The sequence below is a fragment of the Dermochelys coriacea genome, chromosome 13 (genome assembly GCF_009764565.3).
Source record: "Dermochelys coriacea isolate rDerCor1 chromosome 13, rDerCor1.pri.v4, whole genome shotgun sequence".
NCBI lineage: Eukaryota > Metazoa > Chordata > Testudines > Dermochelyidae > Dermochelys > Dermochelys coriacea.
The window spans coordinates 2,614,911-2,638,573 of record NC_050080.1 but is presented as its reverse complement, the minus strand read 5'-3'; the positions used below and the strand labels follow the sequence as shown (position 1 = coordinate 2,638,573).

Genomic DNA, 23,663 nt, shown 5'->3' with positions numbered 1-23,663 from the left:
GGCCGTGCTGAAGAGAGCAAAAGACATAGCAAATGCCGCAGGGGCAAGTCCGGTTCCCTTGGCCCAGTCCCCAGAGATGCTGTCATTCTCCTGAGATGTTCCAGGGTGTCCCAGTTTGCACCCTGTGGGTCATAGAAAAGATGGAGGGTAAAACTCACACTGGGCGTCAAAACTGCCCATCAGACCCACCCCACCTGCTTATTCTGAACCCCAGGCTGCCAGGATGTGAGACCAGAAATACCATGATGGGTGGGGATGGCCAGAGATCCCAGGGTGGGACTGAGTGTGCGGAGAAAGTACAGGGGGCGTGTTTTTCTCCTCTGGCACAAGGCGAGGGGGGTGAGGCATTTGGGGCCGGCCAATTTTTGCGATGGGGCAAGAGGGGTGTTGGGGGTTGAAATAGCAGAGCCAGCTCCCCTGTACCCCAACAAGGGCTGAGCAGAGAGAGGGCTAAGGATGAGAAAGGGGGTCTGCTCAGAGACCGTTTTCCTCAGGGCTCCTGGGATGATATGGAAGCTGGGCCTGAAGGTTTTGGTTTCTTTCCCGCAGGCTGATGAAAGGGAAAGGGTTAGTGCGACCATCCCCTTTGAAACCCAACACAATCGCTGCGGCTTTGTGGCTCCTTAAGCCCTTTTGTTGCTCTGCCAGGTGCAAAGAGCTCGTCTTTCCCTGCCTCTGATGTCAGCGTCCCTGATGAGGTGGATAAAAGGCCCCTGGCTAGCTCAACATCACTCCTGCCTCTGCAAAATCCCTGCAGAGGGATGGCAGGTGGGAGGCAGGTGAACAGGGAGGGAAGGGGGCAGCAGAGTTGATGATAGGTGCTGCCCAGGGCCTGACCTTGCCTTGATCTCGCTGTTTGGCATTAGAGTAAGAGATGTGATCAGTGCTCAGCATTCAAGAGACATTCCTGGACCCGCGGGCCACTTTAATCATAGAATATCAGGGTTGGAAGGGACCTCAGGAGATCATCTAGTCCAACCCCCTGCTCAAAGCAGGACCAATCCCCAATTTTTGCCCCAAATGGCCCCCTCAAGGATTGAACTCACAACCCTGGGTTTAGCGAGCCAATGCTCAAACCACTGAGCTATCCCTCCCCCTTTGCCTCATTGCTGGGACACTTGCAGCCTGTTCACCCCAGCTGGGGCACAAGGCACAGTCAACAAAAAGACACCAGATACGCCTAGCCCTTGCCAGGGTGGGTTACAGCCCAGCCTCCCCACCTGCTGCAGACAGACGGGGAAAGGTGATTTATGGGGCTCATTCCCTTCTCTGGGGCTCTGTAATAAAAAGTGGGTGTGTCCTCCCTAAAAAGAGGTGTGGCCAAGTCAAACCCTCCCTACAGGAGGCCACTCCCCTTGCTTAGATTTTCCCAAGCGTTCAGCTGAATGACTTGTATCTTAGATTAACCAAAGCAAAGGAGAAAGCACAAAAGTGCATGAGAGCACACAAAGCATGGGGGCAGGGATGTGCACCTGTGTGTGTGTGTGTGCGCGTGCACATGCGCGTGTGCCTGCCTGCCTGCATATGTGTGTTTGTGGCTCCACTGTGGCAGTCTGAGCTGAACTCAACTCTCCCCCACCAGCTGCATAGACAAGGAACAAGCTAAACCTGCCTGGGGCAATTTGGCCATGCACCCTTTCAGCAGGGGACACTGGCATTCTTCTGCAGTGGTCACTGGGGGATGCTGGGTACCCCTGGCAGAAGGACAGTGGATTTCATATTGCTGCCCTACTGACACTAGTGGAACCTGTGTGCTTTGGGATTTGCTTGACTCTTTTCCGGTCTCATCCCTGCTCCTTAAGGGCTGTTGGTGATTGAATGGACCCATGCTCTGCATTTCCAGTCACTTGGGCATGTGCAGCTCTCTGTGACATGCTACAGAGCAGAGGCATTTGCATCCCTCACTGTGCCAAGTCAGGTGAACGTCTCCTCAGCTCTCCCAATTCACCCCACTTGACATGAGCAGTGGTCTCCCCGGGGGCTCTGGCTGCATCCGGACGCTGCACGCAGCTTCCACACTGGGACAGTCCGGCCTCCTGCTTCTGCTGTGCTACTGCACTGCTCCCTGTCACCTGCGACACAGCGTTCACTGCTCTAATGTGGGCAAGCTGCTGGCAGGGGGCTCCAGGAGCTGTGAATCAGGGGCATTTGGATGCATTTAGGTAAAAACGGATTTTTCATCTGGCCTCTCTAAAGCCTCCCCCTCCCCCACTAGTGCCCTGCTGGAAGACAGGAGTGTGCACAGTCCCCTGTCCTGGCACAGGCTCTCTCTTAATTTGCTTCAAATGGGGCAGTCGGGCCTCAGGATTCAAGTCTCCCCTGCTCAGCTTGTGAGTGAGGTGCAACCTTTGATGGAGGCAGTGTTTGAAGGGACCCAAACAAGCTGAGCCGTGGTCCCAGGGAATGTGCAGTTGGGGAGTCTATAAACGGCACCGCTGCATTTCCGTGGCATCTTGGCTAAGGTCACACTGCACCAGGAAAGGGGTCACCGTTGCCGACTCAGTCACCCTCCAACTCCTCTTGATGCCTTGATGGCCCTCCCCTTGGATGAACCCCTCCTTTGGCCTCTGGTGCTCCTTTGGGCTGTACATAGGTGGCCTTGTTGTATTTGAAATAAAGAAAAACCTGCTGGAATTTTGCGCACGAGGTATCAGGCTCTGCAGCTCCTCTGTTTCTGCTGGTGAAGTTCCATGGGCTCGTGCCCACAGCTGAGCCCAGCAGTCACTTGGCATGGGGAGGGATGTGAGTCTAATAAAACACACAGGGTTGGGGGTTTCACAGCAACTAGTCTGGCCCAGTGCGGCTGAGTGAGGCCTGATACCATCCAGTCGGGTAGAAGGACCTAGCTGTATTTAATCCATGTCTCAGAGCTAAAGGTTCAGGTGTGTCGGTACTGGGCTCATTCCAGGCTCCATCGCAAGGCAGACCCCTGTTTGGGGATAGCCGCATTGTGTCCTGGTCCACACCCCTTTGCTCAGTATCCCCCCCGCCCCAGCCGCATGCTGCCGAAGCAGCTCTGCGTCTCTTCTGATGTTTCTAATCTACCCAGTACGCCAGGGCTCCAGCAGAATCAGTCAGACAATCCCCGAGTTCCTATGGGAAGGAAAAGCAAGAGCACATGGTGAGGGTGGCAACGTGCACACAAAGGAGCCGTGGAGGGAACAGAGACAGTTCTCCTTGGCTGTCGTGCACCTGAGAAGAGCCCTAAGGGAAGCGATGTCTCTGGGAACGGCGCTCTGGATGGGGAGCTGCAAGGATGCCATGCAAAGGTGCTTGCATTCTCCCCACTCCTGGAGCACACTCAGGCCAGCGCTCTGTCAAGCCAGCGGAGTTCACTGGAGAGCAGATTCTAACAGGATGATCCATCCTGGGATTTCCCTATTGCAGGGACTGGCCACTTCTTTGTGTGTTGGAGATGCGTGGCCCACTAGGTGTGAACCATCCGTGAGCCAGGCCATGCCCGCAATGCCAGGGGAGCAGCGGCAGCTCTTCCTAAAGCTCAGCTCACTCCTTATCCGGTTTGGCTGGCGGTGACTCAGCTGGAGGCTTGGGGACTGCGAGTGTTGTTGAGATTAAGAGCAAGGAAACCTGGCGCCTTTCTGGTTCAACCAGACTGTCAAGAACTTGGGAAATCTTGAATGTCAACACAGGCTATAAGAACAGGAGCTGTCCTGGTGCTGGGACTTAGACCCACTGGAATCAACCAGTTTGGACACCTCAAGGACTTCAGAGCCAAGAAGCAAACAGGTATCAAGATCATCCCTTCTGCAGTGAGGTGTCAGTGAAGGTTTACACCAGGATTTTGGGAGCCCAGCTGACTTGTGCTTTTAGGGTTCATATCACTGGGTCAGAGACAATTCACTCATCTATCTGTGCAGTGCAGTCAGGACCTGAAGGATAGACTAGGGGCTTGTCTTATTGGTTATTGTCTGTCCATAGTTGTGCGGAATGATTGGGTCAAGACATGCTGCATGGGCGACCCAGAGCGGGGGGGGGGAATCTCGGTATAGGGAGGAAGAGTGAGTAAGCAGCCATGTGACTCCCAGGGGTTGCAATAACTGCCCAGGCTGCAGCAGGGACCACTGCTATAATAATAGTTTGCACATTTCAACAGGCTTGCGTTAGCCAGCAAGAGGCCAGTAGATGCATAGGTGATGTTGACCCCATTTTACAGCTCGGGTAATGAGGCCCAGCGAGGCCAAGTGACTTGCTTAAGTCACCAGTGTGTCAGCCAGAGCCAAGGGTAGAAGCAGAAAGAATGTCTTTTCTTCTGCGGACAACAGCCCATGTCTGGTGACTGGCAGCCCTCTCTGGGCTTGGAGACCAGACTGAAAGTCAGGAGGGTCCGGGGAGGGTGAGTTCTGGAGATAGCCTCTGACTTTGTCAGGGTGGGATCCGGAGACACATACCAGGGGGATGTTCTGGGGCAATATGGCTGGATAGTCCCAGAGACCCTGTGCTCCCCTCCTTCCTTTCTACAAGGAAACATGGGGAGTCAGGCAGCTCTAACCTGATTTGCTCCCTGCCTGCAAACAAGGTGTGGAAAAGTCCTGTGTGTTTGTCAAGCAGGTAGGGCGTGGTATGAGGCAAAGCCCTCTAACATTGCTGGAAGGCAGGTGGGCTTTCTGCTCCTTGTGGGAAAGACACTCTCTCTGGAAGCACAACGAAGCTTTGTGAGTACGAGCTACAATTATTATTAAGACTGGACAGTTGCTTCAGAGGGTTCCTTATGGGACAGTAATTCTAGAGGGGATGTGATTTTCCAGTTTAGATTTTTTCCAGTCTTGGCTAGAGTCATTGGAGAAGGAATCCAGCCATTGACTCCACTCTAGTTGGTCTCTTCCTAGCGAGGCAGGACCGGGCGCATGCTGGTGTCCATATTATCAGACGTGTGCAGTAGCTAAGCCAAGTCTTGTGTGGGGCAGGAGGTGAGATTTGCCAAGTGACAGATTCAAAAAGGCTGCGGGCTTCAGGAATCTTGGCACAACCGGTGCTGCTTTCTGCCAACAGGGAAGTGGGCACTCACAATCTAGCGGTCAAATCTTGGGGAACAGCTCCCACTGACGTCAAACCAAGAGATGAGTCAATGGCAAAACTTGCACTGACATCAGTGGGACCTGGACGTCAGCCTCTGGGGTTCGCATGTGAGTAGTTATTATTCCTTCAAATATTTAAAATCCCACTCGAGGTGCCTTCCCAAGCAGGATGTCCCCCGCCAGAGCCGAGGACCACACCAGTAGGTACCTACTCCTGGTATCTCCTGCTGTAGTGCTCTCTAGCTGAAGTATTTCAGTATTTAAATATTTCTGGGGCTTCTCTTCCCAGATACATAGGCACCATGGCCCAGGTCCTCAGAGATCCTCAGCACCTAACTCACACTGAATTCCATGGAAATCAGCAGCTTAAATACCTTAGAGGATCTGAGTTCTGGAGATAGCCTGAGCAAGGGCTGCACACAATGGATTCTTTGAGGATCTGACCAAAGCCCATTGCGTCTCAGTGATTCCAGTGGGCCACCTGCATGGTCACTAGCTGGCATTAAGTTGCTCCCAGAGGTGACGGCTCCTGATCCCCCTATGTCTAGTGGCTCTCCCTTCCCCTCTCATTCACTTGGCAGGTATCTAATTTGCTCTATGCAAGCCAGGAAGGGGAGTTGCTCTGTGTGTGACACAGTTAGCAAAAGGGAAGGCTGCCCCCAGGATTTTCCCCAGTCTCCTCTCTTTCCTTTGGCTTGCACATCTTTTGGCCCCAGGGTTCATGGTGCTGAAATTGTTCAGTGTGAATTAACTGACTTTGAGTTTAGCCCTTTGCTCTGTCTACGAGTTGCTTGTCCCCAGCTCCGGATTTGTGTCAATACATTTATTGGGCATATGTATTGGCTGAGCAGCTGATGTGACTCCATTGACCCTATGGTTGGTCCCAAGCTGGTCACCTAGGCCACATCTATATTGGAACAAAAAGACACACAGTTTGGCCCTCCCTGGCCCAGGTCAGCTGATTTGAGCTCGTGGGACTTAGGCAGCAGGACTAAAAACTGAGCTCTGGGACCCTCTCATGTCATGGGGTCCCAAAGCCCTGGCTCCAGCCCAAGCCTGAACGTCTACATGGCAGTTTTACAGCCCTGGAACCCGAGCCTGAGTTAGCTGACCTGGACCAGCTATGATGGTTTACCTGCTGTGTAGATGTACCCTTATGGCCACGTCAGTGGCTATTAGCCAGGCTGGGTAGGGATGGTGTCCCTAGCCTCTGTTTGCCAGAAGCTGGGAATGAGCAATAGGGGATGGATCACTTGATGATTCCCTGTTCTGTTCATTCCCTCTGGGGCACCTGGCATTGGCCACTGTCGGCAGACAGGAGACTGGGCTAGATTGGCCTTTGGTCTGACCCAGTCTGGCCATTCTTAGGTTCTTATGATGCTTTCAAGTGCTGGAAGAGGGACCTGGGGGACATTGTGGGCAGAGTGATGGAGACTCTGCTCAAAGCACAAGTGCATTTGCAAACACGGCCGAGGTGTTAGGGTTCCTAGGGAACAGGGCAGGGAATAACATTGAGGATATTCTAACGTCTTTCCCACACAATGGCACCCCAAGGCACACAGGCGAGTGCAGAACTGGAGGGGTCCAGAGAAGGGTCTGGAGATTCTCCTCTGAAGAGAGATGGAACCAATTGGGATCGCTGCCTTAGAGAGCAGATGAGTAAAAGGGGAAGGGTTGTAGAATGATAGAAATGTAGGGCTGGAGGAATCTCCAGATCTCGGCTCTGCCTCATGCTGAGCTTGGGCAGGATTAGATGCACCTAGACCACCTCTGAGAGATGTTTGTCTAACCTGTTCCAAAAACTTCCTGGTGCTTCCATGACCTCCTGGATAACCTTGTCCAGCGTGTCCCTCTCCTTAGCGTTAGAAGTTTTTCCTACCATTGAACCTAACCTGCAACCTAAACTAATTTCTTCTTCTCCTGCCCTCGGTGAACTTGCTGAAGAATTGATCACTGTCCCCTTTAAACTTCTATAAAATAATAAATGGCCTAGAGAAGGGAGATCAAAGGCATCTGTTCTCCCTCTCCTGTAACACTTGAACAAGGGGACAGCCTATGACATTAAAAGGTAGGAAATTCAGAACCAATAGAAGGAAACACCTTTTCACACAATGTGAGAGGAGACTGTGGAACTCACTGTCACAGAGAGCCATTGAGGCCAAGAATTTAGCAAGAATCACAACAGAATTTGAATTTCATGGATAACAAGAATATCCAGGATTAGCACAGAATGGCGGAAGGGCTATTAAGCCTCCTGCTATTAGAGACTAGGATGAGACCCACCAAAATTGTAGATTCTTTGGAGCAGGGACTGTCGTTTTGTTCTATGTTTGTCAGGGGTGTCCCAGAAACGTTTCAAATGGCATGCAAAACTGAATCCCCCAGCGTCGCTCCCCACCCCAGGGATCCCCACCTGCCCTCTCCCAGCCCGCTCCCTCACATGGGCACTCAATGCAGCTCCTCATACTTGAAGCAGGTCTTGATGCGGTGGCTAACTGAGACCTGCAGGTGGAGCAGAGGGGATGGGGCTGCAGTAGTTGGAGTAAGGCCGGGCAGGCCCCTGGCAGGGAGCTCCTGTGCAGGAGACAGCCCCCCAGTAGGGATGAGGAGACGCAGCCTTGGTGGACCCACTGCCAGCTCCGTCACAACAAGGGGACAGAAGGACTGAAACTGAGTGAGTGGCATTACAATCTGGTGCATGGAGAGCTCAGCACTGCTCGGGTTTGGGCCATGGCCCCCGTCCTGGAGGGGCTGCAGGGACAAATGTGAGTGGGCAGTGGGGCAGCAAAGGCTGCTTCTCCTCGCCGCTGCTATGGGGCCAGGTTCTGTACCAGGCTTCCCCCACCAGGGGTCTGCCCAGCCACCCCCGTAACATGCATGTGGACGTCCCTGGTTTGTACAGCACCTGGCACAAGGGGGTCCTGGTCCAGGCTTGGGCTCCTAGGCACTATGGTAATACAGATAATAATACGTTCTAATAGGTAGGGGCAGAGTATCCCCCATCCGCCACCTTCCTCTGCAGCATCAAGTGCTGCCCCGTTACAGTCACTGTGCTAGATGGACCTGGGTCTGACCCAGCCCGGCCATTCCCAGCGATTGTGTCATGGGATTGTTCGCTCCTGGAGTGTGAGCACTCATCCTGGTCACATGATGTCAGCTCTGCCACCTGCCTGAGTGACTGGTTGTTTTTAGGTGGGAGAGTGATTAATAACTAGCAAACAGTGAGTAATGAACCCCCAACACCTGCATGACTCCCCGCCCAGCCTGTGTGGATTCTGTGTTCATGCAAAGAGCAGCTGCTTCCCCAACAGCTTGTGTGAGAAAAAAAACCTTTGCAAACAGGGGCGCGGATGGAAATAGGCAAATCAATCAGCCAGGCCTTTCTCTTGGTTTCCCCTTTGAGTCACCGTGTGGGGAAAGGACTGGGTTTCGCTGGCAGGCCACAGGAACAGCGTCTTAGCGTCACAGGCAGTGTGAAACCCGGCTCTGTTGCAAGTATCAGTAACAGTGGGAAGCACAAGAGACAAAGTTTTCCTGCCGAGTCATCAGAGGGGCAAGCCCAGCTGGCCCCGTTACATCACAACATATCCTCTTCAGCCAGCGACCCTATAAAATGTGGGGTCGTGTTTTGGGTTTATCCCCAGGTGCGCACTTGGAGTGCGCATCAGGAGCTGAGGTACTGGCTAGGGCTGTATTCATGGGTCCCCAGGCTGCCTTCACCATTCCCGGCTTGCCAAGCAGCTCCATGGGAGAGAGAAAAGTGGTTTCCCTTTGACATGGCTCTTGCGGCAAAGGACCGGCCCAAAGTCATGCTTTAGAGTTGAGCTGGGAACCCAGCCCTGTGCTGCCAGCGCCAGGCCTGTAGCTTGCCCATGGGAAGCTGTGTGATGGGTCCTGGGAGCACTGCCCCATCACATGCTGCTAGCCCTGTGCCTTTGTCTCCCTGCTCCAGGTGGTGAAGAGGATCCCAGCTCCGGGCCTAGAGGATGGTTTGGGCATTTGTCTTTGTTCTGCTGGGCGCTTGCTCTCGGGCGGAGGGAACCAATGCCGGCCTGAAAGGCAGAGTAACGCAGAAGGGCCTGGAGTACGGTATGTGGCTTTGCATAATTATTACCCTGTTTGTATTTCCCCGCAACTGTGGCCTGTGCTCCCAGCCTGGGGCTTCCTTGTGCGGAGACATCCCCAGGGCCCCTGCTCTCCCTGTGCCAGAAACGGGGCCTGGCATCTGTCCCTTGGGAGCCACGCTCTGGGTGCAGCCTCACCACTCCCTGCAGCATGTGCTGTATTACCCGAGGGGGATGACCTAATACCACCAGCCTGGGGAATGTTCCCAGAGCGCTCCTTCCCCTGCATGCTGTGGGGCAGCGTGGAGGGAGGATGTGTGACTGTCACCACCTTCCTGTTCCCACGGCCCTCTGCAGTGCCCTGCCATGGCCCCTGACGGCTCCCCGTGGGCCCTGCCATGACCCCAGCCTGCTCCCCGTGGGCCCTGCCGTGACCCCAGCCTGCCCCCCGTGGGCCCTGCCGTGACCCCAGCCTGCTCTCCGTGGGCCCTGCCGTGACCCCAACCTGCTCTCCATGGGCCCTGCCGTGACCCCAGCCTGCCCCCCGTGGGCCCTGCCGTGACCCCAGCCTGCTCCCCGTGGGCCCTGCCGTGACCCCAGCCTGCTCTCCATGGGCCCTGCCGTGACCCCAGCCTGCTCCCCGTGGGCCCTGCCGTGACCCCAGCCTGCCCCCCGTGGGCCCTGCCGTGACCCCAACCTGCTCTCCATGGGCCCTGCCGTGACCCCAGCCTGCTCCCCGTGGGCCCTGCCGTGACCCCAGCCTGCTCCCCGTGGGCCCTGCCGTGACCCCAGCCTGCTCTCCATGGGCCCTGCCGTGACCCCAGCCTGCCCCCCGTGGGCCCTGCCGTGACCCCAGCCTGCCCCCCGTGGGCCCTGCCGTGACCCCAGCCTGCTCTCCGTGGGCCCTGCCGTGACCCCAGCCTGCCCCCCGTGGGCCCTGCCGTGACCCCAGCCTGCTCTCCGTGGGCCCTGCCGTGACCCCAGCCTGCTCCCCGTGGGCCCTGCCGTGACCCCAGCCTGCTCTCCGTGGGTCCTGCCGTGACCCCAGCCTGCTCTCCGTGGGCCCTGCCGTGACCGCAGCCTGCTCTCTGATTCAAGGTCAGCAGTTCGGCCTGGAGCTGGTGAAGTCACTGCTGAAGAAGGAGCACGTCCCGGATCTGAATGGTTCATACAACATCCCTCTCATCGGGGACGTGGGCTATTCCGTGTCCAGGTAAGAGCACGGCTCCTTCTCCCTGGTGCTGGGGCCAGGAATGCATTCATTGCCTCCCCCACACAGAGTCAGTGGGGCTCCCAGGCCCTCTGCACCGGACACCTTGGGCTCGTCCCTGGGACTCCTGGGCCCTTTGATGAGAGTTGATCTGGGCTGGGCATGGGCTGGTTTAGTGCTGCAGGTGCTGCCACTCCACACATCTGCCATCCCTCCATCCGTATGGAATGAGAGAATGCTCTTCCACCATGGCCTGCCACTCCCCTGGGGTCCCGACCCCCCAGGAGACAGGGGTGCAGCCATGAGGAAGGATGGGGATCTCAGCGGAGGGGTGTTCCCTCTCTTCCGTGCCACGGATCCCATCGGACCGGCTTCCTCAGCTGCAGGGTCAGAGCCGGCTTGAGTTGAGCCAGCACCACGGTATTGAGGTAGGGTGGCCTAGCAGTGCAGGCACCAGCCAGGGACCCAGGTTCAATTCCCTGCTCCACCCCAGACTCCCTTGGGCCACGTGCATTATGTAAGGGATAGCTTAGTGGTTTGAGTATTGGCCTGCTAAACTCAGGATTGTGAGTTCAATCCTTGAGGGGGCCGTTTAGGGATCTGGGGCAAAAATTGGGGATTGGTCCTGCTTTGAGCAGGGGGTTGGACTAGATGATCTCCTGAGGTCCCTTCCAACCCTGATATTCTATGATTCTAAGGGGACTGTTGGGCCCTCACTGAAACTCAGTGCCGGTTTTTTGGTTGGTCCTCTCCCAGGACCAAAAGAAACATTAGGGCCAATGGGAAATCAGGACTCTGAGACTGACAGTCCCCAGGGCCAATGGGGAGAGGCCAACGCTCTGGGTCAGGCTGATTGACAGGGCAGGCAGGCGAATGAAGGAGTCAGGAGGCCAGGGTCCCGTGTGAGGTGGAGCGGCCGGGGCCGGAGGGGCAGAGTTAAGGGGAGAGCAGGAGCCTGGCTGGGCTGGGAGCAGGGCCAGAGCCAGGGCCGGACCAGAGGAGCAGCCCCAGGAGCTGAGCTGGAGGCAGTGTGTGAATGGGGCTGGGGCCGGAGCAGGGGCTGGGCACGTGAGCGACTGGGGAGTCCCGGGACCCCGGGCCCCAGGCCCAGTGCAGGGGGGCCTGAGGCCTTGCAGGCCAGACTGGGAGGGGCTCGTGACCCCAATGCCCCTGCGCTCCTGAGACGGTCGGGGGTGGTGCCCCGGGTCCACTGGGTGGGGTGAAATGTTTCCTTTTCACCTTCCCATTTTCCCACGTTCTCATTAGTTGCTGGTTAATAAATCGTATTTGCTCTGAACTCTGCGGTGAGCAGTGGGGCAGAGAAGCATCCGGTGCAGAGACAGTGCCCCGGAGTGGGGACATCCTAGCCCCTGCCCTACGTGACCACGACAAGACTGTGGGCCCAGCCCCCCAGGAATCCTGGGCCCAGCCGTGTCGGGGTTACGAGGACTCTGCCACATGGGAGAGTGGAAGGGGAGCCCTTGAGGTCAGGCAGGCTCCTGGGTAAAGGGAGCGGAGCGAGGACTCAGATCTCTCACTAGCCCATTTCACCGGGGTCATATATAAACCAGGAAAGTTCCCCACAATAGCGGGACCATTCCCCCACTTACAATTAGGTGGTGAGGTGCCCAGATGCTATGGTGATGGGTATTTTAGCTGGCAAGACTCTCCCTGCCGGCCATCTCTATCACAGTCCAGCTCAGTGTCTCTGGCCCCAGGACAGGTGCTGGGGCTCTGAGCCATGAGCTGCTTGGTAGGACCTGTAACCTTGGCCTCCAAGAACAGTCAGATGTTCTGCCCTCTGGATAGTGCCCACTGTGACTCAACTGCTGTGACTCCAAACTGCACCCAAGTGGCCAGGGCAGGAGCTCGATGCACCGAGCTGTTTTAGGCACATTAGAAATTAGGCGTCTGAGTGTTTTTCTTGAACTTCCTCCACTAACAAATCCTCTCAAAGCCCCATGCCCTCGCACCTCGCCCACCGATCCCCATCCCCCTGTTCCCTCTGAGTGCCTCTCACCTCCTCTTAGCCATATGCTCATCTCCACTGCATCCAGCTGACCTGCTTCCTTGTCTGACACCCCACCCAGAGAGCTCTGCCCTGACTTGCTCTAACACACACACAGAGATCTGACCTGCTTTCTCTCTCTCGCCTACACTCCCAGGATGTAGCAACTGCGATAAATAAATAAATAAATGTCCCTTTCCCCATGTTGCTAAAACCAGTGAGCTCCCTGAGTGTTCGCAATGGTGAAGAACGGGGGAACATTTAGTCAAGCTCAGGGCCTGATTTTCCAGGATTCAGCACCCAACATGTTAAGTTGTCCTGAAAATTGTGGCCAAACACACCCACACCCACCCGCATGCACACACACACATCCATAGGCAGACGTGCGCGTGCACACACACATGCTGACACACACACAGCCGCCCTCCTCCCCCCAGACGCACACTCACAGTTCTTGTCAGTTTCTCTAGAACCCAGCAGCCAGAGAGGCTGTGAAGAGAGCAGCCCCAGGAATCCATCTCCCAGCCACACACACCGTGGAGCGTGGCACCGAGGATCCTGGCAGTTCCTGAGGTCCCCATGACAAGCTTTTAGTGGGGCGTTTGGGGGAGCGTATGGCCTTAGGGCAGCCAGGCTGATGGGTGTCTTTCTGCTGCTTCGCAGGATGCAGATTCAAGAGCTGCAGCTGAATGAGTCGGTCGTAAGCTTCTCCGAGGGGACAGGCGTGAGGCTCGTGGTCAGCAATGCTCACATCCAGCTGAGCGGTGTCTGGCGAGTGAAAGTTCTGTTCATGTAAGGGTTAATCTGCCGCTGGTGCCGTGATGTGCAGCCATTGGGAGCCCTCCATAGCCCCAAGGACAAAGGGGACCCCACCCCCACATTCCCCTCAGCTCCCCAAACTCCCATCCAGGGCCAGAGCCAGTTCAGATGCCATGTGCTATTCTCCACCATAATCAGAGCTGGGTCACCTCCACTGGGCGGGGCTCTGGGGCGCGCAGTGCAGATGTGACTTCCCCAGCCTGACTCTGGCCTTGTGGGAAGGACAGCGGGGCTGGTGCTGGCATTAAAGATGCTGACACAGGGTCTGGACAGGGGCCAGTTTTGCTCCGGGGAGCAGTCAGACAGGGCCCTGCTTTGCTGCCGCTGTCTCCAGTGCCGTCCTGTGGTGCAACCCCAGGAGGGTGACGCTGAGCCCCCTTCTGGCCTGTGCTGAGAGCACTGATCCCCCGCCTGTAGGGCACAGCTCCTGCAATGGTTACCAGCTCCTTAGCCCTCCCACAGTGCCCGGCATTGCTTGCGGGCCCCAAGCCCTGCAGGGCCCTCAGTTCCTAGCTCGATCAATGCGTCTAAAAGGGTGCGTGAGTCCCTTTGCTAAAGGGATCAAGGGAAGGGAGCACCAGATGCCATCTCCTTTGCGGACATATTGCTCCCCAGGGGCTATCGGTGACAGCCTGGGGGGTGTTCCTGCTACCTGAGCCTTGGTGAAGGAGCATAGCTGGAAGGGAGGGAAAGGAGCAAGAGGGAACCTCCCCTCATTCATCTCCTCCCGCCATGCCCAAGCTGCCCTCCGTGGCTGCACAGATACCGGGGAGGAGGGTAGTTTGGGAGGCACTATTCTGGGGTGATGGAGCAGAAGGCAGGGAAAGAAGGTGACAACTCCGTGCGGGGGTAGTGGCACATTCTGGGCAAGGGGTGCTGAGTGCGGTTGGTAGGGGGGCAGGTGCCTCATAGGAACCACCAGCACTGCTAGCAGCCTTGCAGGCAGCTGAGCAGAGGCCAAGGACTGGATGGGTCATGGGGATACTGCTCCCCCAGCCCCTGGAGGAAGTCCCTGCAGTGCAGGGCAGTGTGGGAAGCTGGCACTGTCCTGGCCCTGCTCTGTCCCTCTGCAGATACAGCTCTGACTCTGCTCTCCAGTGCCGTCTCCCTGGGGCTGTCACCCCTGCCTCTGGGCTCGTAGCTAGGGCAGAATGAGCTCTGGTAGCCGGCAGGTGTTGAACTGCCCTGTGCTTTCCTCCCTTCCCAGACCCGACAGCGGCTCCTTTGACCTGAGCGTGAGGGACCTGTCCCTCTCCATCGAGCTCGGGGTGAGCAGGGATGACAGTGGCCATCCCCAGGTGTGGAGCACCAACTGCCACTCCAGCATCGGGAGGCTGGATGTGAAGTTCCATGATGGAGCCAGGTGAGTTCTGGCTTTCTGAGGCCCTGCTACATCCCTTATCCCCTGAGCTGGGTTCAGCTAGGCTGCTTATGCTGTCAGCCCCCTTACAGGGGGGCACTCTTGGTGGCAGGGGGGCCTGCGCTCTGCACATCACACCCTCTCTATCCCACAGAGCCCAGGCCTTCTCACTGTCCGCACCTGGTGTAGAAAGCACCATGCTGAGGCTTGGACCGCAGGGCTGGCTGGGAGATGGGGGCAGGTTTGGAGCAGTCTTTTCAGAGGGGGAGTTAGGACCAGGTCATGTCTGTGGTTTTATTCCTCTAGGTCAGGGTGTCAGAGTCACTCTGCAGTGGGGGTTCAAACTACCTTTTTACTTACCGTCTGTGGCCAGGCCGATGACATATGGAGCACGTCCGTCCATCCCCACAGATCTCCCATTGGCCAATAGCAGAGTCGCACAAAGAGGGAGGTTACAATATGGCCCTTGTTTACTAACTGAACTTTGACTTGGCCAAGTCACTCTTGTCTTCAGCCTCAGGCCTTGGGAAAAGCGATGCAGGTCTTTGCAGGGCCGGTGTGCAGCCTGCCTGTTTGCTTGGCCACTGCCACATGCAGTTACACAGTCGGAAATTGTGCAAATCAGGCAGACAGAGACACACCTAGGTCACTGAAAATCGGGGTCTTGGTGAGCCAGCGCCATAGGTGTAAATGTCAGCATCCCCGGAGATGAATGGGGGCAGGTCATGTCCCCTAGAGCTGTGGTTTCAGACTGTCTGCAGACTCAGGAAGATGGCACTGCAAGTGCTTGCAGTCAATAGTGAATGGAGGGCGGTGGAGTTTTGTCCCAGGCTTTGAAGAAGTTGTCTGTTCAGGGTGGGATTTTCCAAGGCTTTGAGTGCTGCCTTAGCCAGCCCTGGGAGTGTTATGGAGTTGGGCCAGCGCTGAGTGCTTCGGGAGCTCCCACCCATAGCTATGCGCTAAACACTGACTCTTCTCCATCTCTCTCCCCACAGCTGGCTTTACAATCTGTTCACCGGGGCTCTCCAGGGACCCCTGCGATATGAAGTAAATAGGCAGGTGAGTGTTTACCCTGCTGATAGCAGCTCCCTGGCCCTGTCTGCCAGGACTCGGGAGTTAGGAGGAGGGTGAGATTGGCTAATGCTGAACAAGTGTCTTCCTTCCCGGCCTCTCCCGCCAAGCACTAAACTCATTCACTCATTGCCACTAGGTGAGCTGCTGAGTACAAGGTCCTTGTGGAGTGAGCCCTCCAAACACGGGTTATCAGCAGGGCTTGCTCCTACACCTTCAATACACCTGCACAGACCTTTCTCGCTTGAGCTAAAGGAGTAACTCCACTCACTGGCAGCAGTGGTAGGCTGTTATCCACTAGTGGATCAGGCCACTAGATGGAGATGTTGGCCAGTGTGTTACACTTAGCCTTATTGTACCAGTGCTGGTCACTTCAGGCCTCCTGCTTAATGTACCTGGTACATGGGGTGAAATATGATCCCACGACCATCCCTGCCCTTGTGTGTCATGCTGGACACCTCTTCGTCATGGGGCAGTGGAGAGCAGCTCCTGGGTGGGGATTGTATCAGTGTTTGTATTTGAAACCCAGCTGAGAACCCCAAGGCCATTCTGTTCAGGGGAAAGTTCTAAGCCTGAGGAAGTGACAAGGAAAGGAAGGAAGGAAATTAAACAGGAGGTGACTAAAATATCCACCAACCCTCCCCATTCACCTTATGGCTGATCCTGAACAGCTCCTCCATGCCCCCACAAGAACTCGCGGCCTGTTCTTTCCTCTCCGAAAGGGTTTCTGAACCTGTAACATTCTCTTCTTCCATCCAGCTCTGCCCTGAGCTCAGGAAAGGGATCAGTGATCTGGAGCGAGTCCTGAAGACCATGCAAGGTTGGAACTGGGAGCTATGGAGACCTGTAGCAACATGAGGGGCAGATGGGATGAGTCATCTGAAAGCATGAGAATTGGGGCAAATATCAGGGAATTCTTAGGTGTGGAATCAGAGTGTGAGGCAGCAGGAAGGCTGAATCTGGGCCAAAACCTAGACTTTATCCAGGATACGAATTCAACTCAGCTGGTGATTAAGAAGAAATGAAAAAAAACAGGCTGGTCCCCCAGCTTTTTCCGGGGGGCATTGGGGTTGACTCAGACAAGCTGTCTGGGCGTTATTGATTTGGGAGGGGATGTGAGGACTCACTGGTTTGGATCGTGCTGCAGTGTTCCTCTGTCTGTGGCTTCTCTGCAGTCTCAGCCCAGATCGACCCCTTTGCTGCAATTGACTACTCCTTGATCAACAAGCCAGTGATTGCCAGGGATCATGGAGACATAGACCTGAAGGTAAAGCAGCCAGGCTGGGCACCAGACACCCTTCGGGAAGGAGGTAGACTTCCCAGAACATTGTGGGTGTCTTCTGGCCCAGATCTGCTGGGAGCAGGACACCTGCCAAGCAGGAAAACGACTGCCTGGGCTGAGAGCAGCCGCGACGTTTGTAAAGGGAAAATCTGCTCTTCAAGGGCAAAGTGGGAAAATCGAAATCTATGATGCTTCTGCTGGCATGTGCTGTCTCCGCAGAGTGCAGTCCCACTGGTTGGGCACTGCACCTCTCTCTAGGCATGGGGGGAGCAGAGCTGCCAGTGCGACTTGCCCCTCCATGGACCCGCACCTACCCCTGAACCCAGTCAGGTTTGGTTGCTCACCATTAGGGCTGATTGCCTGTCTCTGGAGTGATGGAGCCTGAAGCTTCCTGCTTTTCTCAGGCCCCCTTGTCTCAGGCTAGAGGGACGTTAGATCATCGGCTCTCACCTCCTGTCTAGCCAGGTCAATGAGTGTCCCTGTCCCCCTTGCACTGAGCCTAATGACTTGTGTTGGGCTAAAGCAGATCTGCTGTTCTGCAGACCGCCCTGGCACGTGCTGGCAGAGCCGGACACATGTGGCTGAGTCCCAAATCCACTGTATTGACCAGCAGTTGCTGTGATTCTCTCCTGTGCGGCCCACCCAGTCCCAGGCCTGACCCAGCAGTCGCTCCATCCCCCGGGGAGTGGTGCATAACATGTCCTTTCTCCATCCCCCCAGGGCGAGTTCTATGGCGTGGGCAAGCACACAGAGAGCCCCTTTTCCCCCGCCCCTTTCCTGCTGCCCGACGAGGGTGACCACATGCTGCTCCTTGGCCTCTCCGAGTTCTCGGCCAACTCGGCTGCATTCGTCTACTTCACGGCGGGGGCCTTGCGGAAAAACTTCAGGGACGACATGGTACAGCACCGGGGCAGCCAGCGATGTAGGACGCGGGAGGGGCCACTCTGCTCTCTGGGCTGGAGCAGAGGGAGCCCTCTCTTCTCCCTGATTTGGCTAAGCAGCTCCCAGGACATCTCCCCCTTCCTCCATGACTGGTGCGGTGAACACTCCCCCCTGCTCTTTCAGCCCCAGAATAGGGTGACGCTCAGAGCCCTGTCCAGCCCCCCAGGAGACCTGACCTTTCCCAAGAGCTGCATCGGGTCACTGCAGGAGATTTTGCTATATGATTTCAGTGCTGTCTGGAGGGGAGGCTGTTTATCTACAGAGCAAGTACAGCACCAAAGCCAATGTGCCCCAGCACTGCCCAGGAGGGGACTGCACCTGTCCAGATTTTCCCAGGATCGTCCCTCGTTTGAGGTTGCTGACCTGTGAGAGCTGTACAGGTGCTCAGCGCAGGCTGTCAGCTGGCAGATTTCTGGGCTCAGGATCATCCCGCATGTCCTGGGTTTTTGCATCTCAGAGGTGGTGGCCCTAGGGGCGTGAGAGCAGAATAGCTCCAAGCAGAAGGCCTCCCCACCCACTGGCAGCCTCCCTGTCCTGTCCCGTCCTGTGTGGCAGTTGCTCAGGCATTGGGACGTGCTCTCCAAGGAACCCGGTGTCTCATGTGTTTGTGTTACAGATCCCGAAGCTCTCCCCCATCCGGCTGAACACAGGGAGCATGGGGCTGTTCTTCCCAGAGGTGAGTCAGCTGGGGCAGCCACTGTTCCCTCACCGCTGCGCCTGGCACAGGGGCAAACGCATCCCCACTAGCTGAATCTGGGTTAAACCCCAACCCTCTGGAGGGCACCAGGTTCATGGTTCCAGAAGGCTGGGCTCCCAGGCTGGCTCCCACATAACGGATGGGCTGTGCTCATCCTGGCTCTTCCTCAGCCCTCTGGGAGTTCAGATCCCTGCACACGAAGGAAGACGGGAAGGGGATCACATGCCCATGGATGAGGGTTGGGGTCATGCAGTCCCAGAGGGTGTGGGTTAGGGGTCAGGGAACAGGGTCATGTACACACAGGGTTTGTGTCGTCCTCTGTACATATGGGGGGATGGGGTAAGGTGGCGGGGCCGGGGGAGGATGGTAGCCCATGCCCCGGACGGTGGGATGTCTCTCTGGCGTGGGGCTGAGCACTGGCTGTTTCTGTCCATCTCACGGGCTGCTCTGTTGCTCTCTCTGGTTCAGTTGAAGAAGCTCTACCCTGACATGCCCATGGAGCTGCACCTGTCTGCCCGCAAGCAGCCACTGCTGACCTGCCGCCCGGACAGCCTGGCCCTGGCCCTGTTTGGTGCAGCCGAGGCCTTCGTTGTCCTGCCAAACACCACCCTGGCCTCGGCCTTCCTGCTGGACCTGGTAAGCACTAGGCACACCCCTGGGCTGCTGCTGTGCCCACTCACCTGGCATCCTGGATCCCTCTCTCCTAGGGGCCCAGGCACACTGGTGCAGGGCGGGCACGGCCCAAGCTCTCTGGCTTGAGGGACGTGGGGTGTTGGGTAAGGGCTCTGGAGCTGGGATTCCTGGGGGGGGGCATGGATATTGTGGGGCCTCCGGGGCCACATTTTAGCTGCTGTTGCTGATAACAAGAATCCAAGTAATGTCTCACTTTGTTGGCAGGATGCCAGCCTGGTGGGGCAGCTGCATCTCGACTCAGCCAAGGTCGGGGGTTCCGTGGCTCTGACTAAGTGAGTCTGGGGCTTGTCTGGAGCCTCCCCTCCCCTTGCCACAAATGTCCCAGCCAGGGGTTATGTCTCAGCCAGGGGCCCACGCCCATGAGAGGTTATATCCCCTGGAGTTTATAGCCCAGCCCTGGCCCCTCTCTGGGATTTACATCCCAGCTGGACACCTCCACCTCCAGGGGCTTATGTCTCAGCCCTGGGGGTCCCATTCCAGCTGGGAGTCCCACCCTACCCCCGCTCCTCCCAGGACTGATAGCCATCCAGCGAGAAACCCAACTCAGAGCCCTCCCAGCAGTGCTGCGTCTCCTGAGCTCAGCCTTCCCTTCGGTGCCCGGCCTGGCTCCGTGAGACACTGTGAGCCACTACCGCTGTGGGGAGACCCCGCTCAGCCCTGACCTTTGTCTCTGTGTCTCCAACAGCTTCAGCATGTCCATGGTGCAGTCCCACATAGGCTCGGTCCAGGTGAGCCATGCCAGCAGCAGGGCTGGGAGGGCGGCAGGGAAGGGCAGGACAAGGAGGTTTTCAGGGGCCTAAATCCTCAAGGGCATCTCACATTGTGTGCAGCCCTTGCTCAGGCAAAGCTGCCACTGCACTGCAAGGGGAGATAGGCCTGAGGACCGCGCGTTGAACTCCCACTGCAAGTATAAAGTAACAGCAGCCAAGCAGATACCAGACAGCAGTGCAGCTAGAGCGCGATGCACTGGGCGTGTGTAATACCAACAGACCCTGGTCATCAGCGGGCGGGATCCAGCCTGGGACCTCTGGAGCTAAAAGCAGGAGCCTCTACTGCATGAGCTAAAAACCCTGTGGCCCTCAGCTAAGGCTGTCATAGATTAATTAATCTCCAAGTGGTCTTTGTGCCACTCCATGGGACAGAACACCACACCCAGGAAGTGTGTGAGTTACACTTGTGCACATGGTATACATACACATGCACACTTGAAGCCTATCACTCACATTTGCATGACACCCACTCCCACATACACTCATCCACAGCCTGTCACCCTCCCTCCTACAGTCGCTCTCACTCACAGACAGACTCTCCTTTCTCTTGTTCCCACACTTACCCTAGCACCGTCAGCACCCCACGCCTGGCCCTTGCACACACAGCTCCTCCCCTGCACTGCCCAGCTGGGTCACATGGTGTCCCCCCAGCACATAGACAGCTCCTGTGCCCCCTGGTCCACACAGACTCAGGAGCAGAGGGCACGGCCCCGACGGCCCCAGGGAGCCAGGCTCTGTCCCGCGCCCCACACGGCCCCGCCGGCCCCAGGCAGCCAGGCTCTGCCCCGCGCCCTGCACGGCCCCGCTGGCCCCAGGCAGCCAGGCTCTGCCCCACGCCCCGCACGGCCCCGCCTGCCCCAGGGAGCCAGGCTCTGCCCCACACCCCGCACAGCCCTGCTGGCCCCAGGGAGCCAGGCTCTGCCCCGTACCAGCTCTCACCAGCTGGCTTTGTGTTCTGCAGGTGAAGACTCTGGAGACCCTGTTGAAGCTTGCGCTGCGGATGGTTGCATTGCCGATGGTGAACAGTAAGTCCTGCCGCATTTCCCCACCCCGTGTCCCTGCTCTCGGGGTAGCAGTCCCCATCCTGGCCACCCTCGGGCTCTGGGTCCTCCCCCTAACCAGGGCTCCTTTCATCTCCCCAGAGAAGCTGAAGGAAGGATTCCCCCTGACCAGCGTCTATAACGTCAGCCTGGTGAATCCCCTTGTCAAAATCAACCAGGTAGGGATCAGCCATGGCCTTGGCTTCATGTCGTACCCAGTGTCTGCACTGGGAACCCCCAAGCCCTTGGCCAGGGGTAACTTTTCAGACTGCCGGGGGGGGCACCTTTGACCGTGATTCCAGGGGCTACCTGAAAACTCTAGTATTTTTTGGCAGACAACTTAGCAATTTTCTGGCAGAGCACTATTTCTAATTCCTATAAAAAAGAAAGAAAAATAAATAAATATTAGCCTCACTCACCTCTAATACCAACATGTTCTGACATCTTGTGGCAAGTCACTTAAGGGACACTGGTTAGGTTTAAAATTTTAATGTATATTCTTACTTTGTTACTAACTCTGCGGGGACAGAGATCCCATCAGGACTCCTGGGTTCTACCTCAGCTCTGGGAGGGGAGTGGGGTCTAGTGAGTTTCAGCAGGGGGAAGTTACATCTGGGTTCTATATAAGAACATCAGAATGACCAGACTGGGTCAGACTAAAGGTCCATCTAGCCCAGTATCCTCTCTTCCGACAGTGGCCAATGCCAGGTGCCCCAGAGGGAATGAACAGAACAGGTAATCACCGAGCGATCCATCCCCTGTCACCTATTCCCAGCTTCTGGCAAACAGAGGCAAGGGACACGCAGAACATGATGTTGGATCCCTGCCCACCCTGGCTAATAGCCATGGATGCCTATCCTCCAGGAACTTATCTAGTTCTTATTGGGAAACAATGGTATAGTTTTGGCCTTTACAACATCCCCTGGCAAAGAATTCCACCAGCTGACTGTGAAGACATACTTCCTTTTGTTCGTTTTAAACCTGCTGCCAGTTAATTTAATTGGGTGACCCCTGGTTTTTGTGTTATGTGAAGGTGTAAATAACACTTCCTTATTTACTTTCTCCAAACTAGTCATGATTTTATTAGACCTCTATCATATCCCCCTTAGTCATCTCTTTTCCAAGCTGAAAAGTCCCCATCTTACTAATCACTCCTCAAACGGGTGTACCATACTCCTAATCTTTTCTGTTGCTCTTCTCTGTACCTTTTCCAAATCCAGTGTATCTTTTTTGAGATGGGGCGACCACATGTGCACGCAGTATTCCAGATTTGGGTGTACCTCTCCCCATTCTCCCCATTTATTCCTACCTTTTGTTTCCTGTTTTAACTCGTGCCTGGCAATGCTTTCAGGATCATCTAATGATCCTTAATTTAATTCAATGACAAGCCTTTTGTTATCTTAATCACCCTGCCTCTGTTTATAAACAAACTCCCTGCTCCAAAGGCAGAGGCTGGGAGCAGCACAGAACTCATCACATGGCCATTACGAGCTCCATCTGGGGCTAGAATGTGTGCTGTGAGCAGACCTCAGGTACAAAACTTGGGGAAGGGACTAGCGCTCCTCTGCCCCCCCAAATAGTGCCCCTGGCCTTGGGTCCTGCAGGGGCCTCGCTCACACCTACCCCAGCAGCAACCCCTGCTGGGGGTCTCTGAGCCCATATGGCCAGTGCTCCTACCCCAGCCATGAAACAACCCCACAGTGGCTGTCATTAAACATGGACGGACTCTCATCCTGCCATTTTGTCTTCACAGGGGTTTGTGTTGGTAGCTACAGATGTGCAGTACAAGGCTTGAGCTGCTGGGGCTGGGTAGCCCCCCCTTGGAGAGAGCCGCTGCTCAACAGGAGAACGCACACACCCCCATGGATCTCCTCTCCCCCTGCATCCTGCTGCTGCCTACCCTGGAGCTGGCCTGGAGACCAGGGCCAGAGGGGGGGATTTTGTGTCACTTTAAGTAAAACTGAATTTTTTATGCACTCAGTCTTGTCATGTTAAAGCCTCCCCTCTGACCCTCCCCTTCCAGCAGTTCCCAATTTGCTCCAGATCTTCCCCTCCCCACAGAGACCTTCCTGTCCCCCTAGCCCTGAGCCTGCATCTCTGATCCCCCTGCTGTCTGGAGGGGAGCGGGAGAGACAACTTTAAGCCCCCTTTGCACCTCCCTGATCTGGGGCTGGCCCCTACACGGGGCAGCCCCCGGGCTGCTCTAACTCACGCTAGGCTGGCTACAGTCGCCAGGGGTCTATAGTGTCGTGCCTCTCCATCCATACCCCCATCTCCCCAGCCCTGCCTGCTGCACATCCCTTCTGTCAGGGGCTGCATGGGCAGGGAGCTTAGAGCCACTTAGCTGGGAGGGTGGGTGGGTGAGCAACACGCAGATTCCCCCCGCTGTACCTAAGCAGCAGGATTTCTGGGGCGTGCTGTCCAGGGGCTCCACACATCCTCCCGAACTGTGGGTACGGGTACGGCTAGCAGGGAGTGTGGGACGGCCCCCCACAGCATAGCATCCAGCACTCCCTCACCCGGGGCCCAGGCCCCTCTCACACACCCTGGGGCAATGGCAGAGCCGTGGGAAGACGGGAACACAAAGGGAACATTGGCCTGCAGCTGTGCTCAGGGCTGGGGCCCAAGCTGCACATGGGGTCACAGGTCACCAGCCTGCAACGGCCCCGGC

The 23,663-nt window shown here is 56.5% G+C and overlaps 1 protein-coding gene across 1 annotated transcript; it reads left to right on the top strand.

The window, feature by feature from the left end:
• Positions 1–7,568: 7,568 nt before the first annotated feature.
• LOC119841582 (bactericidal permeability-increasing protein-like) lies at positions 7,569–23,148 on the top strand. Its single transcript, XM_038369133.2, has 16 exons — positions 7,569–8,712; positions 8,989–9,125; positions 10,199–10,313; positions 12,982–13,110; positions 14,345–14,500; positions 15,493–15,556; positions 16,328–16,388; positions 16,744–16,835; positions 17,571–17,747; positions 18,409–18,468; positions 18,958–19,125; positions 19,387–19,454; positions 19,868–19,910; positions 20,914–20,977; positions 21,095–21,171; positions 22,746–23,148. Exons 2-16 carry the CDS (start codon positions 9,023–9,025, stop codon positions 22,785–22,787), a joined length of 1,419 nt encoding a protein of 472 aa, XP_038225061.1. The 5' UTR covers positions 7,569–8,712; positions 8,989–9,022; the 3' UTR covers positions 22,788–23,148.
• The last annotated feature ends 515 nt before the right edge of the window (positions 23,149–23,663 follow it).

What these genes read in the sequence shown, in the direction of transcription:
- LOC119841582 (XM_038369133.2), top strand. Translation starts at nt 9,023, where the DNA reads ATGGTTTGGGCATTTGTCTTTGTTCTGCTGGGCGCTTGCTCTCGGGCG. An exon ending in AAGTTCCATGATGGAGCCAG is followed by an intron (nt 14,501 to 15,492) that starts GTGAGTTCTGGC and finishes CTCTCCCCACAG; the next exon opens with CTGGCTTTACAATCTGTTCA. An exon ending in TGGGGCTGTTCTTCCCAGAG is followed by an intron (nt 18,469 to 18,957) that starts GTGAGTCAGCTG and finishes TCTCTGGTTCAG; the next exon opens with TTGAAGAAGCTCTACCCTGA.